The sequence below is a fragment of the Hemitrygon akajei genome, chromosome 13 (genome assembly GCF_048418815.1).
Source record: "Hemitrygon akajei chromosome 13, sHemAka1.3, whole genome shotgun sequence".
In the NCBI taxonomy this organism is placed as follows: Eukaryota; Metazoa; Chordata; class Chondrichthyes; order Myliobatiformes; family Dasyatidae; genus Hemitrygon; species Hemitrygon akajei.
Genome location: NC_133136.1, coordinates 81,241,237 through 81,255,374, shown reverse-complemented (window position 1 = coordinate 81,255,374; position 14,138 = coordinate 81,241,237). Strand labels below are relative to the sequence as shown.

Genomic DNA, 14,138 nt, shown 5'->3' with positions numbered 1-14,138 from the left:
ACATAGGAGACCTTAACTTGCAGGGACTCATGTAGGTAAACACCATCAGCTTCATGCAAAATTGCTGAAGAAATCCAGCAAAATCCATGTTGTTGCATTCTGAACTTGATGTAAACATAGATTTAACAATAATTTACAAGTAATTTGGTAATGTTAATTTTAAGAGCTAAAGATTGGTGTTAATTAAATTATCACATACCTGTTATAATACTTAAACGTATTCTTAAGAATTAAACTGAAACATAATAGTGTAAACTTTAACTGCCTTTGAATATATTTCAAATTACTCATTTTTGATTCTAGAATTGGGTATTGAAAATAAAGCATTTCACTCCTCACCATCTCAACAAAATAATTTACAATAATTTTGTAAAACTGACAGGTATCTCATGTAAGTAATAGCGTTAATAGTTTTCATGGTATCCCACTAACAACTTAAAACAGATCAACTGTTCATTTATTTGATGTGCCATTTGTAGGACTTTTCTATGTGGAAATTGAATGCAATTTCATTGCCCAACAATGGTAAAAAGTAATATAGTAAAGTGTTTTGGAACCACCAATTAATTAAAAACAGCATAAAATGCAAAATAATAATACACAAATAATAATCAGTATACTCACATCAGCGGTAATATCATTGAATTTTGTAATAAAAGCATGCTTAACCACATCCACAGCAATTTCTGATGCAATTACCATGCACACATCTGGAAACAACACCCAGAGATGGTCTAAATGGGGCAAAAATGAAACAATCTTACAAAATGATATAGATTTATCATCTAGGCAGGCAGAGATTTTAGATTACCATGAAGGATAGTTATAAACATTATTAAACCCTGATCTACTTTGGAAGTTTTGGCACTTAAAAGAAATACTAAAAATAAATTAAACAATTCAAACTGCAACCAAAGGTTAGTTAAATATTTTTAGATTAATGGATCTATTATTCTATAAAACAAATACATTAAAACTTTAATAATCTACTATATGACCATTCAGAAGTCCCCATGTTTGCAATTTTCAGGGCCCCAGTTAACAGGCTCCCTTCCCACTCACGCGGATTCCTGCATTCGCTGTCCACTTGCTGGTGCTCAGGTTTCTGCATTTCCCATCCAGTTCCAAGGGTTCCAGATCCTGTATTCATTTTAATTAATCTGGTACGTTCCGCTGTATTTTCTTAAAACTTACCTGGTTCTGTTTCCCATGGTCTCTGGCATATGTATACCATACAGACAGATCAATTCATTACAACAGAGCCTTGAGATTGTACAAGGTAAACAATAACAGAATGCAGAATAGTGTTGCAGTTACAGAGAAAGTGCAGTGTAGGTAGACAATAAGATACTAGGTCATAATGAGGCAGACTAAAGTTAAGAGTTCAACTTTTTGAATTAGGGAAACACTTAATAGTCTTGTAGCAATAGGATAGAATCTGTCCTTCAGCCTGGTGGTATGAGATTTCAGGTTTTTGTATCTTTCGTCTGATAGTAGGGGGAGAAAAGAAAATGTCTGGTTCAGGTGGGGTCTTTGATTATTCTGGCTGCTTTATCAAGGCAGCGAGAACTGTACATAGTGTCTAAGGAAGGGAGGTTGGTTTCCATGATTTACTGTGCTGTGTATACAAATCTCTGCAGTTTCTTGTAGTGATAGACAGAGCAGTTGCCATACCAAGTTGTTATACATCTGAACATGTTACTTTCTATGGTGCATTGATAAAAATGGATGAGGGTCAAAGCAGACATGTTTTGACATTTCTTTAGTCTTCTGAGGAAGTAGACACTTTCTTGAGGTTTCATGCCTATGACGTCAATTTGGTTGGACCAGAGCAAGATAGTGGTGATGTTCACTCCCAGGAACCCAAAGTCTCTACCTCAGCACTGTTAATGTGCACCACTTCCTTCCTGAAGTCAATGACTAGCTTTTTTGCTTTGCTGACATTGGTGAAAAGACTGTTGTCAATGATAACATGGTATTAGGCTCTCAATCTTTGTCCTATATAACAATATAACCATATAACAATTACAGCACAGAAACAGGCCATCTCGGCCCTTCTAGTCTGTGCCAAACACTTACTCTCACCTAGTCCCACTGGCCCGCACTCAGCCCATAACCCTCCATTCCTTTCCTGTCCATATACCTATCCAATTTTACTTTAAATTACAATACCAAACCTGCCTCTACCACTTCTACTGGAAGCTCAATCCACACAGCTACCACTCTCTGAGTAAAGAAATTCCTCCTCATGATACCCTTAAACTTTTGCCCCCTAACTCTCAAATCATGTCCTCTTGTTTGAATCTCCCCTACTCTCAATGGAAAAAGCCTATCCATGTCAACTCTATCTAACCCCCTCATAAAATTTTAAATACCTCTATCAAGTCCCCCTTCAGCCTTCTATGCTCCAAAGAATAAAGACCTAACTTGTTCAACCTTTCCCTGTAACTTAGGTGCTGAAACCCAGGTAACATTCTTTTAAATCTTCTTTATACTCTCTCTATTTTGTTGACATCTTTCCTATAACTTGGTGACCAGAACTGTACACAATACTCCAAATTCCACCTTACCAATGCCTTGTACAATTTTAACATTACATCCCAACTCCTATACTCAATGCTCTGATTTATAAAGGCCAGCATACCAAAAGCTTTCTTCACCACCCTATCCACATGAGATTCCACTTTCAGGGAACTATGCACCATTATTCCTAGATCACTCTGTTCTACTGCATTCTTCAATGCCCTACCATTTACCATGTATGTCCTATTTGGATTATTCCTACCAAAATGTAGCAGCTCATACTTATCAGCATTAAACTCCATCTGCCATCATTCAGTCCACTTTTCTAACTGGCCTAAATCTCCTGCAAGCTTTGAAAACCTACTTCATTATCCACAACGCCACCTACCTTACTCTGTCCTGTACTCTGATGAATCACTATTTGGAATATGCCCACTATAATGATATTATCTGCAAACTTGTAGATGGAGTTAGAGCAGAATCTGGCCATGCAGTCATGAGTTTTATGGAGTAGAGTAGGGGCTGACGATGCACCGTTGTGGAGCAATAGCATTCAGAATAATTGAGGTGTAGGTGTTGCTGCTTCTGTTGGTCAAGAATTCAAAGGCCCAGTACAAAGGGAGATGTTAGTTGGCTCACTGAAATGTTACTGTTTAGTGTCACCAAAAAAGGTGAAATAAAAATGTTTAACTTCAATAGCTCAGAAAATCTATGCATCTAACAGTACAAATATCCTGAATGTGCTGGATTAATGGAATTTTACTGTAGACAATAGACTATGTTTATCAATCAGGTTGACTGCATAATAAAAACAATAAAAGAAATCCACATGCACTTTTACCTGGGTTCCATGAAAATTGTTCCATATTTCTCAAACAAACAATCAGCAGAAGTACATAGTTGTTGAACCTCTCCCTTATATCTGCAAACAGATTTTTGTCTACATTAGTGGTCATGTTAAAATTGTTCCAAAATTCTTCTTTGTATTTTGTACTGATGACTTTTACCAAGGATCTCAGTGCTTTTTCAAAAAGTACTGTACAGTGATTAAAATTTAAAGTGCTTCCAAAATTAAATTACAGAATAAGAGAAACTATTAAAAGAAGAATGCACAGAATGCAAGGTATTATGGAGATGAGCAACTACAGTACTTGGACACAAGATAAGCTAGAGTGAAACTATCTTATATTTGATTTGGCAGTATAAGGAATGACAAGTATTTGGTTTGCTTCAGAGGTGTGCCGCAGTGTCAGTAACAATATGCATAAGCACAGTGGTCATTAACAGACAATAATGGTGTTAAACTGTCTCAAAATATTGGAGGATATAACTTTAAGATGAAAGGGGAAAATTTTAAATGAGATTTATAAGACATTTTTTAAATATATAAAATAGATGTCAGAACAGATCTGATAGCAACATTTTTGAGGCATTTAGACAGACACCAGAGCAAGGAGGGAATAGAGTTATATAGACCTTAAGCAGGCAAGTACTGTATGCAGTTTAAATTGGCATCATGGTTGGCACAGACATTATGGGCCAAAGGGCCTGTTCCTGTACTAAAACGTTCTATATTCTATAAACTGTCCTGTATTTCACAATGGCTGTACCCATCTCTGTACTGATGAGGTTGAAACTCTATGTGACTAAAAAAAATATAGGTTCAAACACCATATCACCAAAATTTCAAACTCACATTTATTCACTATTACAAGACTGGCATATTACAAGTAATTCCGCAGTTATCAATTTCACTGCATGGAAGCTATTACACTATACACCTACAACTAAACAGAATTACTGAACATGCACATTATCTGATAATCACCCATCCATAAAAGTGATCTGATAATAATGAGATAATGCACATTTATAGTCATTTTGATGTCAACAGCAGCAATGATATAAAATATGTGCCTAGAAATTCAATTGCATAACATTTTAGTACAAGTCATCCTTGAAATATTAATCGAATTCTATGTCAGACACACAAGTTTATGGACATTTAGAATGTAGCACTCCCTACAGAACTCAGCATGAGAACTTGGAAGATGCTCTTTTTCCAGTTTCCATTGGATACTCACCAAATGTTTCCAAAGCAAAATAGGATTTGGCTCACTTTAAGACAAACCCTTTATTTCATTTGCATCCTTCTGGCTCCTATGTCATCACACCCCAACTAAATTCATTATCATGCCAAGCCATTAACCACAAAATCCCCCAGGACCTTAAATGAAGTTAGGAGAAATGCACTTCGTTTCTCCCAACTCATCAATTTTCCGAGTTTTCAGTCATGTCACATTTCCCAGTCTCCAATCACCAGACCAAGTGATCTCCTAGCTCTTTAACAGAGACTTCAATCTCTAAACTTAAACTCAATGCCACACAAATCCTTGGCTGAGTATCAATTCAATCTCAATCATCAGCTATCTTCAACTGCAGTCAGCTTCACTGAATATTCCAATCCAGTTTCCCTGTGCTGCAGTACACCGAGGCTTTACTCTAACACTATAAACACGTTCACTCTTCTTAACAAATTTTCCTCCATTTAATTTTATTTCCTTTTTTTTTCCAATTTTTTTTGTAATTTATTTTTTATTGAAGTTCATCATCAAACAAACATTTCTATAAATGTATTTCAGACATTGTACATATATGTCATATAATCATATATATCACAAATCTCCACAAAGTATTTATCTGAGGTATACACTTATAGAAAAGAGTGGAAAGAAAAAAACAAGCAAAAGGAAAGAACTATGTACAAGTAGGGAGTGATTTTTTTTTACAACAGATTCAGTGATTAGTGAGAATAAAATCAGGCCTATGAGACATTATGTAGTTAAACTATTTTTCCCAGTATGAATCAAATTGTTCCAGCTTATGATTAACAGATGCTGTTATCTTCTCCATTTTGTAAATATCCATTGTAATTTCCATCCATGTATTTAAAGTTGGGCTCTCCTGTGATAACCATTTCCTAGTAAGAGTCTTTCAACCCCAAACACCTAGTCTATATAAGCTCATTACTGTACTCAATAACACTTTTATTTGCTTCTCTTCTTTACCATGAAAAGCCTCTGCAGAAAATCTTCTTTCTCACATGCACAGAGCATTTATTTGTTTAAAAAGAATCTTGAAGTTTAGGCAAACTATTATTTAATATTTTGCTGTAGACAATAGACTTTGAAAATATTCTGAAAACTCATGGAATGCATACTTCCCTACTGTTCACCATTAGATCAAGTAATATTATCCAGCCTCTAACATAATGCTGCTATTGAAAATACAACTTTAAATCCTATTCATTCTAAAATTACTTTTTTGAAAAATCATATACAAAATAAATGGAAACAAATGTATTTTGGTTCTTTCAAATTTTCTGTTGATAATAAAAAGTTAATGAATTGTGAAAGCTTGTCATGGAACAAAAAGCGCTTTTATCATTTATAACAAAAACAGAACATGCTGGAAAAAGTCATCCAATCATATATATCATAATAACATGGCAATGGCCCAGATTTTGTTGCCAGTTGAATAAATGCCCAGAGCTCTCTTGTGAACTTTTGCCCTGTGGTTAGTAATATTGTAAAAATCCAAATCAACATGTGCTTTGTATTGGAATTCTGGGACCCATGAGGTGGCAGCAAGATAGAAACACAGAAAACCTACAGGACAATACAGGCCCTTCGGCCCACAAATGTGCCGAACATGTCCCTACCTTAGAAATGACTAGGCTTACCCATAAGCCCTCTATTTTTCTAAGCTCCATGTACCTATCCAAAAATCTCCTAAAAGACCCTATCAGATCCAGCTTATCCAAATGTTGTCTTTTAAAAGCACAGTAATTAAAACCATAGTTCACAGAGTCTGTACCAGATTAATGCAAGCTTGAACATTTCATTCAATAAAACAAACATGCAAAGAAAATGAAATTAGGAGAACACAGAAGACAGAAATAAGACAGGATAAATAATAAACATATAATTTTTAATTTTTAGCTTAGAGGCAATAGTTAGTGAAGGCCCAAACTTTGAAGGTTTGGCTGGCTTATCATTGTTTTGTGGCTGGAATAAAGTATTTTCCCCCCACTAGCACATACAATTAACACCTTTAAAAAAGTAATGTGTTAATTTGTAATCATGTTATCTGCAATGAAAGGTCTCAGCTTCAATCAATGCTTACATATTCCTACTTATTCTTTCTTCACATCACTCATTTTCCTTCAATATAGAAATGTAAAAATCAACACAGCATGACTATTTTTACAATGAGCTTGGTGATTTAAAGTTTAATTAACCATTTTATTTAGTGTACAAGAGAACTGTAGCTGGATCACTATAAGGTGAAAATCTAAGCATTCTCTTTAAGATTCAAAATCAAGAGCTACAGACACTATTAATGTGAAATAAAAACAAAAGTATTGGAAATACTCCTATTCAGGCTGTATCACTGGAGAGAGAAACAGGACTAATCTGAATCTGAAAGATACTTATTTAAGGTTATCAATTTATTTTCAGCAGTACTGGTAACATTGTTCTCCACTCTTTATATAAAAACATTAATAAAAAGGGAATAGAAACATTATATTACACTGCCTAATTTCACTGCTTTTGAAACATGTTAGTTTTACAGTTATGCAAAGTAATTTTACCATTAAATGAATGTAAGCTCATCAATTTCAAGCAGATTTCAGGCATCATTTCACAAGTGCACTCAAAGTGGAAACTCTACTTCCCAATTTAAAGCAGGCTTGTAAAACAAATTTTCAAACTCATGGTATAATTTCCAAAACAACACTTTTTGTTAAACAAACAATCCAGATCAGTGGAGCAGTACATACCACTATTAGACATTTGAAACAGATTGTTCTTCTCAAACTTCTTGAAAACACTTCCTTTTATTTCCACAAACTGTCAAAAAAATTAAATGAGTTTTGAAACATTATAGCATAATATATAATTATTAACATATATAATTCATATATAATTATATTAATATATAATATACATTATATATATATATATATATATATATATAAATCACTTTTAAGTGAATTTTGGGGACAATCTAGTATTTGAAAATTAGTATCACAATAAAAAGGGTGAGAAAACAAATTGCAACTATCCAATCAAAACAAAAGGCATCTGGCTCATTTTGTTTGGCCATAAATTAGAACTTGGCAGAGGTTATATTTATTGCAGCTGTACAGAAGATGATGATGTAAAAAATCCATACATGTGAAACCAGGGCATTAAACACGTCAACAACATTACAATGATTCCAAGATTTTAAAAGAACATGAGGAAGTGGATTTAGAAAGTGGATAAAAAGTAGGAAATAAGTTGGTGAAGAAAAGAAGGACAAGTAACCAGAAGTAACTGATCTAAAGTAAGTGAAAAAGAATTGGAGGCAACATAAAAATGAGTGAGCTACTGTGATTAGAATGTTCTCCCTGAAAGGATGCAAATTCAATAGTTAGGTTAAACAGCAATTGATAGTTATGTGAGTTTAGAAAATTTACAAGGCATTTTGGAAGAGCAATTAATTGGATTAATTCAATAGCTCTAACAAACAGGCAACAAATCATGGTCGCTTCTGTATGTTCTTTATCATTCCATGATTCAATAATTGTGGCAATAATGAATTTCACTAAAACCTCAAAAGTAAAACTGCATTGTTTCATATATTCATAAAATATACTGTTTTTTTATTATTTCCATTATAAACAAGTACATTGATAACACATCATTCAACTGTTAAGGTGCACAAGAATCCATATATTAAAATATATAGACACAAAATACTCACATTATTTGACATCATGATGGTAAGTAATGATTTGTTGTGGGAGTTGAAAGCAACATTCAAAGTTGTTGCTTGTACCATAACCAAAATTGTATGCAGAACTTTATTTAATTTGTTAAGGATAGCACAGAAACAAAGAAAAAAAGAACCTACCCAGCTATGAAAATACTGCTTGTGCAAGTACCTAATTATTGAAATTCGGCAATATTAAATTTAGATTCAGGATAGACTTTACCATTAAAGACAGAGGGTAGTGGTTGATGGGACTTATTCTGGCTAGAGGTCTGTAATTAGCAGTACTGAGCAGGGATCTACACTGGGGCTTCTGTTGTTTGTGACATGTATAAATGCCCTGGATAAAAATATAGATGGTAGAGTTAGTAAGTTTGCAGATGATACAAAGACGGGTGGTGCAGCATAGATGACTGAGAAAGAATATAGCAGGGTATAGATCAGTTGCAGATATATGTGGAGGAACAGCTGATGGAGTTTAACACGGCCAATGTAGTGTTAAACGTCAGGAGATCAAATGTAAAGAGATAGTGCACTCTCAATCGCAAAACCCTTAACAGTGTTGATGTGCAGAGGGTCTTGGCTACACAGGTTGATAGAATGGTAAAGAAAGCATGTGACATGCTTACCTTTATTAATTGAGGAACTGACTTCAACAGTTGGGAAGTTATGCTGCAGCTTTATAAAGCTCTAGTTAAACTGCATCTCAGCTGCTGCACTCAGTTCTGGTTGCCTCATTATAGGAGGGCTGTCAAGGCTTTGGAGAGTCTCAAGATACCGCTTATGGAGTGACACTGTTTTAGCCTTCGCTCCAATCCTTTTACTTTTTTCTACCTACAATCACCCCCTAATTGACCTGTCTATACCTATTCTAAAAAGGTTGATACTTATGAATTTTTTTTTCGACTGTTTGAATTATTTTTCAACTCGTTAAAATGTCTAAACCACGAGAACCTAAGAAATTGAAACTGGCGAAAGAACCGTTAACTTTGGAAGCAATTGCGAAATTTATGGATGAGAGACTTGAGAAACTGGAGAATAAACTAACCCCAAAGCTTTCTATGCTCGATGAAACTTTAAAGACAGTCAACGCAAAACTTCAATCACTCACACTAGATTCTCAACAACAACAAGCAAGAATTTTAGCTCTTGAAGATGCCGCTTGCCAGAAAGATCGCAAAATTGAAATTCTGGAACAACAGCAATCTTCGACTTCTCAGCTGCTGGATCGTTATAAATCTAAACTTACTGATCTTGAAAACCAGTCTCGAAGACAGAATCTCCGGATAATTGGGCTTCCGGAAAATTTTGAGAACGGTGATCCGACTGCATTTTTCTCAAAATTTTTAATGGACGTCTTCAGCTCAGAAGTTCTGGATACCCCTCCAATAATCGACCGCGCACATCGCATTTCTCATTTTCAACCAGCTCCAGGTACAAAACCACGGCCAGTGATTCTTCGGATTCATTATCCTCATACTAAAGAACGTCTGATTCGGGGTGCCCGGAAAAAGGGTATGATCAGCTTTCAAAATTTCAAATTTCGTTTTCTGGAAGACTACAGTCCCAAAGTTTTGAGGGCAAGAATGGCTTTTAAATTGGTTAGGTCAGAAATCCATTAGAAAGGCTACAAACAAGCGTTGTTATTTCCAGCACAATTGAGAGTTACTCTCAAAGATGAGACTTGTCAGTTGTTCAAATCTCCAGCGGATGCCCAAAGATTTCTTGAAGAATAGTACTTTTTCACTACGAGTTGACTAATGTATTGTATTTTTACTATTTATATTAGCTTTTTTCTTTAAGCTAACAATTAGTCTATAGATTCGGACCTTTTATAATTTGATGATTCTAACGTGATGGTTGATAGTGTATTTTTTACACACTTAAGTAAAGGTCCGTTTTTTGGTTTATTCTGAATTCGTTCTTTTTAAACTATTATTCTGTTAGTTTTGTAAGTAACTCATTAGATGTTTTTTAAGCTTGTATACATTTTTTATATTGTTAATGCTTAAATATTAAGGTTTTTTTAAAAAAAAACTTTTTTCTAAGATGTCGTTTCTTCTCCCCATAAGACCTTAGTGCTTGGATACGTCACATCCGTTTGGATGTGTCTGAACAAGACTGAGGACTTTCTTTTAAAATATTAATATAATGTTATCCACTTTTGGGTTTTAACGTTTCAGTATTTTTCTTTTTAATCCTTTTGTTTTATATATATAACACTAATTTTATAGTTTAATCCTTGTTATACTAACCCCCTTTTTTTTGAATATGGGTGGTTTGTGTCTGTTTTTTTACTTTTTAGTTTGAGTTGCCATCTTGAGACATGGGGGTAAAATTAGTATTAGTTTGCCTGTTTGCCTCTTTCTGGCTTTTTTCTGGGGTTTTGAGGGTGGGGGGAGGGGGATTCTTTTTTGCTTTTGTTTTTTGCTTAGTTTTTACTTCATGGGCTGACTCGAAACTACCAAAATGGATGGAGTGTCATAACTTCCGGTTCCTCTTTGAACTTGCTTTCCTCTTCCGGATTCATGAGTTCATCTTCTTTTTAACCTTATGTGTTAACTGCGATAAATATTGGCAATATTGATAAGATTATCAATTTTGTTTCTTGGAATAGTAATGGTTTAAATCATCCGATCAAACGGAAAAAAATATTTAAAGTATTCCACAGAATGAATGCTAATATTATCTTTGTACAAGAGACTCATGTGAGGAAGGAGGATAGTCAATGTTTCTTTAGGTTTTGGAAAGGCCAACCATATCATTCGAATTCCCAAGCCAAAGTAAGAGGCGTTTCCATTTTTATAGATTCCTCAACCTCTCTTATACACTATGAAACAATTTCGGACCCACAAGGTAGATTTATGCTTCTCACTGGTTTACTTTTTAATCAAAAAGTTGTTTTAGTTAATGTTTATGCTCCAAATACTGACTGTCCTGAATTTTTTAAGTTTTATTTACATCTTTTCCTAATTTAAATGAGTACATGTTGATAATGGGTGGGGATTTTAACTGTTACTTAAATCTCTCGATGGATAGATCTAAGTCCACTCAGGTTCTTCTGAATAAATCAGCCTCTCTTATTAATTCCTTTATGGTTGATTCTGGAATTTCTGAAATTTGGTGATTTTTACACCCCAATGACAAAGAATTTTCATACTTTTCTCATGTTTATCATAATTATTCAAGAAATGACTATTTCTTTATTGATCATCATTTACTTACAGATGTTATTGATTGTAAATATGATTCCATTACCATCTCTGACCATGCACCTTTGAAGCTATCTGTGCTGCCTTTAGGGCAGTTATTTAGTTTATAATATTTTCGCTTAGTGATTTGTTAGCATTTTTTAGTTAAAGTTAGGATTGTTTAAGTCAATTTATTTGTCTGTAATATATCGCGGCTGCGATGACGTCACATCTGGGTTCGCAGCGTCTTGTGGGAAAATACCGGATTGGGATAAACGCAAGGGTGGGGGTCGCTCACATGTGGCGCCACAGCGCTAGTTAAGTTTTCTCTACGCACCAAAGACACAGTGAAAGCAACGCTGTAAGTCATTAGATAATCGATACGTTGAGTTAAAATGTTAACGCCGATTCTGTTAAAAGTAACGACGGTCGATAAGGTTTATGTTTTCGTTAGTTAAAGAGTCGGGATAGTTTGTATTGAAATGTATTTAAAGCAGTCAATGGAGCAGCTAGATTCTGACTGTATGCTGCACTTTAATGTAATGTAGTTATTGTAGTTTTACCTTTGCAAGTATTCACGATGTCAATGTGATATCTAGAAGGAAACAAACACTGTACCAATCTTGTATTGTTTTATCAACAGTTTTCACCATACGTTAATGTGAAGAGTGAACAGTAAATGGTTAATCTTACTGCGACCTTGTTTTCATTGACTCCGGTTTACCTCGACGTTTAATTCGGGTCCGTTACACCCGAGCGAGAACGTTACACTATCTATTAAGACAATGGATTCATCTTTTAATGCTAAATCTTGGTGGTTCAACTCTACTTCAGGACTCAGACTTTCTTAACTTCATTAAACAACAAATTGATTTGTTTTTTTCAACAAACTCTACAGAAGAGATCTCTAGTGGAATATTATGGGACACTTTTAAAGCATTTATTTGCGGACAGATTATTTCATACTCTGCTGGAGTTAGGAAACAAACTAATACTGAAATACTAACATTGGTCAATAAAATTAAAGAAATTGATAAGACTTATTCAGTGACTGCCAGTAAAGAACTTTATAAAAAGAGAGTTGAACTTCAAATGGAGTACAGTTTGTTATTATCCTCCTCGATTGAAAATCAGTTAATTAAATCCAGAACCCAGTATTTTGTACATGGAGATAAATCTGGCAAATTATTGGCTAATCAATTGAAAACTGCTTCGGTTAAACGACAAATCATTAAGATTCGTAAGCGAGATGGCACTTTGACGATTGATCATAAAGAGATAAATAGAGCCTTTCAAGATTTTTGTAACTCCTTATATCAACCAGAATTTGTTGAGAATTCTTCCATAATGGATGAATTTTTAAGAAAACTGAATATCCCGAAATTAACAGCAGAAGATTGTGTATTTCTAGACACACCTATTACGGAAACCGAAATAAAAGAGGCTATTTTTTCAATGAATTCAGGTAAAGCCCCTGGTCCGGATGGTTATACTGCGGAATGTTTTTAAATCCTTTTCTTCTATACTCTCTCCTTGGCTTTGTAAAATTTTTAAAGATGCGTTAACTGTAGGTAAATTACCACAATCTTTTTATGATGCCTCCATTTCTCTAATTCTTAAAAAAGATAAAGACCCTACTGAATGTGCATCCTATTGGCCTATATCCTTGTTGAATACGGATTCTAAGATTTTTACCAAAATTTTGGCCACTAGATTAGAAAATATATTACCTCAAATTATCTCTGAAGACCAGACTGGATTTATTAAAAACTGTTATTCATCTTTTAACATTAGAAAATTAATTAATATAATTTATACTCCTTCATCTCAAATACCACAATGTATCATTTCTTTAGATGCTGAAAAAGCGTTTGATAGAGTTGAATGGCAATATTTATTTAATACATTGCAGAATTTTAATTTTAGCTTTAAATTTATATCATGGATTAAATTAATATATTATAAATTTGTGGCTTCGGTTCTTACCAATAATCAGAGATCTCCATTTTTCAGTTGTCCCGTGGTACGAGGCAAGGCTGTCCTTTAAATCCTCTATTATTTGACATTGCTTTAGAACCTTTAGCCATTGCCATTCGTGAATCACCTAATATTTTTGATATTATCCGTAGGGAAGGGACTTATAAGTTATCATTATATGCTGATGATTTGTTACTATGCATATCTGACCCCGAGAGATCTATTCCTGCTATTTTATCCTTGCTTGCTCAGTTTAGTAGCTTTTCTGGCTACAAACTGAATTTTAATAAGAGTGAATTATTTCCATTAAAATGCAAGTTTCAATCTATAAACACTTACCATTTAAAGTTGTTACAGATCATTTTACTTATTTGGTTATTAAAATTACCAAGAAACATAAGGATTTATTTAAAGTTAATTTTTTACCTTTAATTGACCAAATCAAGCAACTTATTATCAAGTGGTCCCCATGATCTTTGTCATTGGTTGGTCGAATTAATGCTATCAAGATGATAGTATTACCTAAATTTTTATATTTATTTCAAGCATTACCAATTTTTATTCCTAAATCTTTTTTTGATATTATTGACTCCAAAATATCCTCATATGTGTGGCAGAATAAAAATC

The 14,138-nt window shown here is 34.1% G+C and overlaps 1 protein-coding gene across 3 annotated transcripts in view; it reads right to left on the bottom strand.

The window, feature by feature from the left end:
• Nucleotides 1-14,138, bottom strand: part of LOC140738002 (transmembrane anterior posterior transformation protein 1-like) — a 106,692-nt gene that overhangs the window by 57,295 nt on the left and 35,259 nt on the right. For all 3 annotated transcript variants that reach the window (XM_073064949.1, XM_073064950.1, XM_073064951.1), the window contains 4 exons: nucleotides 8,335-8,432; nucleotides 7,367-7,436; nucleotides 3,365-3,445; nucleotides 625-734 (listed from right to left, as the gene is read on the bottom strand). In XM_073064949.1, the coding sequence (XP_072921050.1) occupies nucleotides 625-734; nucleotides 3,365-3,445; nucleotides 7,367-7,436; nucleotides 8,335-8,432 (359 nt within the window). The remainder of the gene's footprint in view (nucleotides 1-624; nucleotides 735-3,364; nucleotides 3,446-7,366; nucleotides 7,437-8,334; nucleotides 8,433-14,138) is intronic.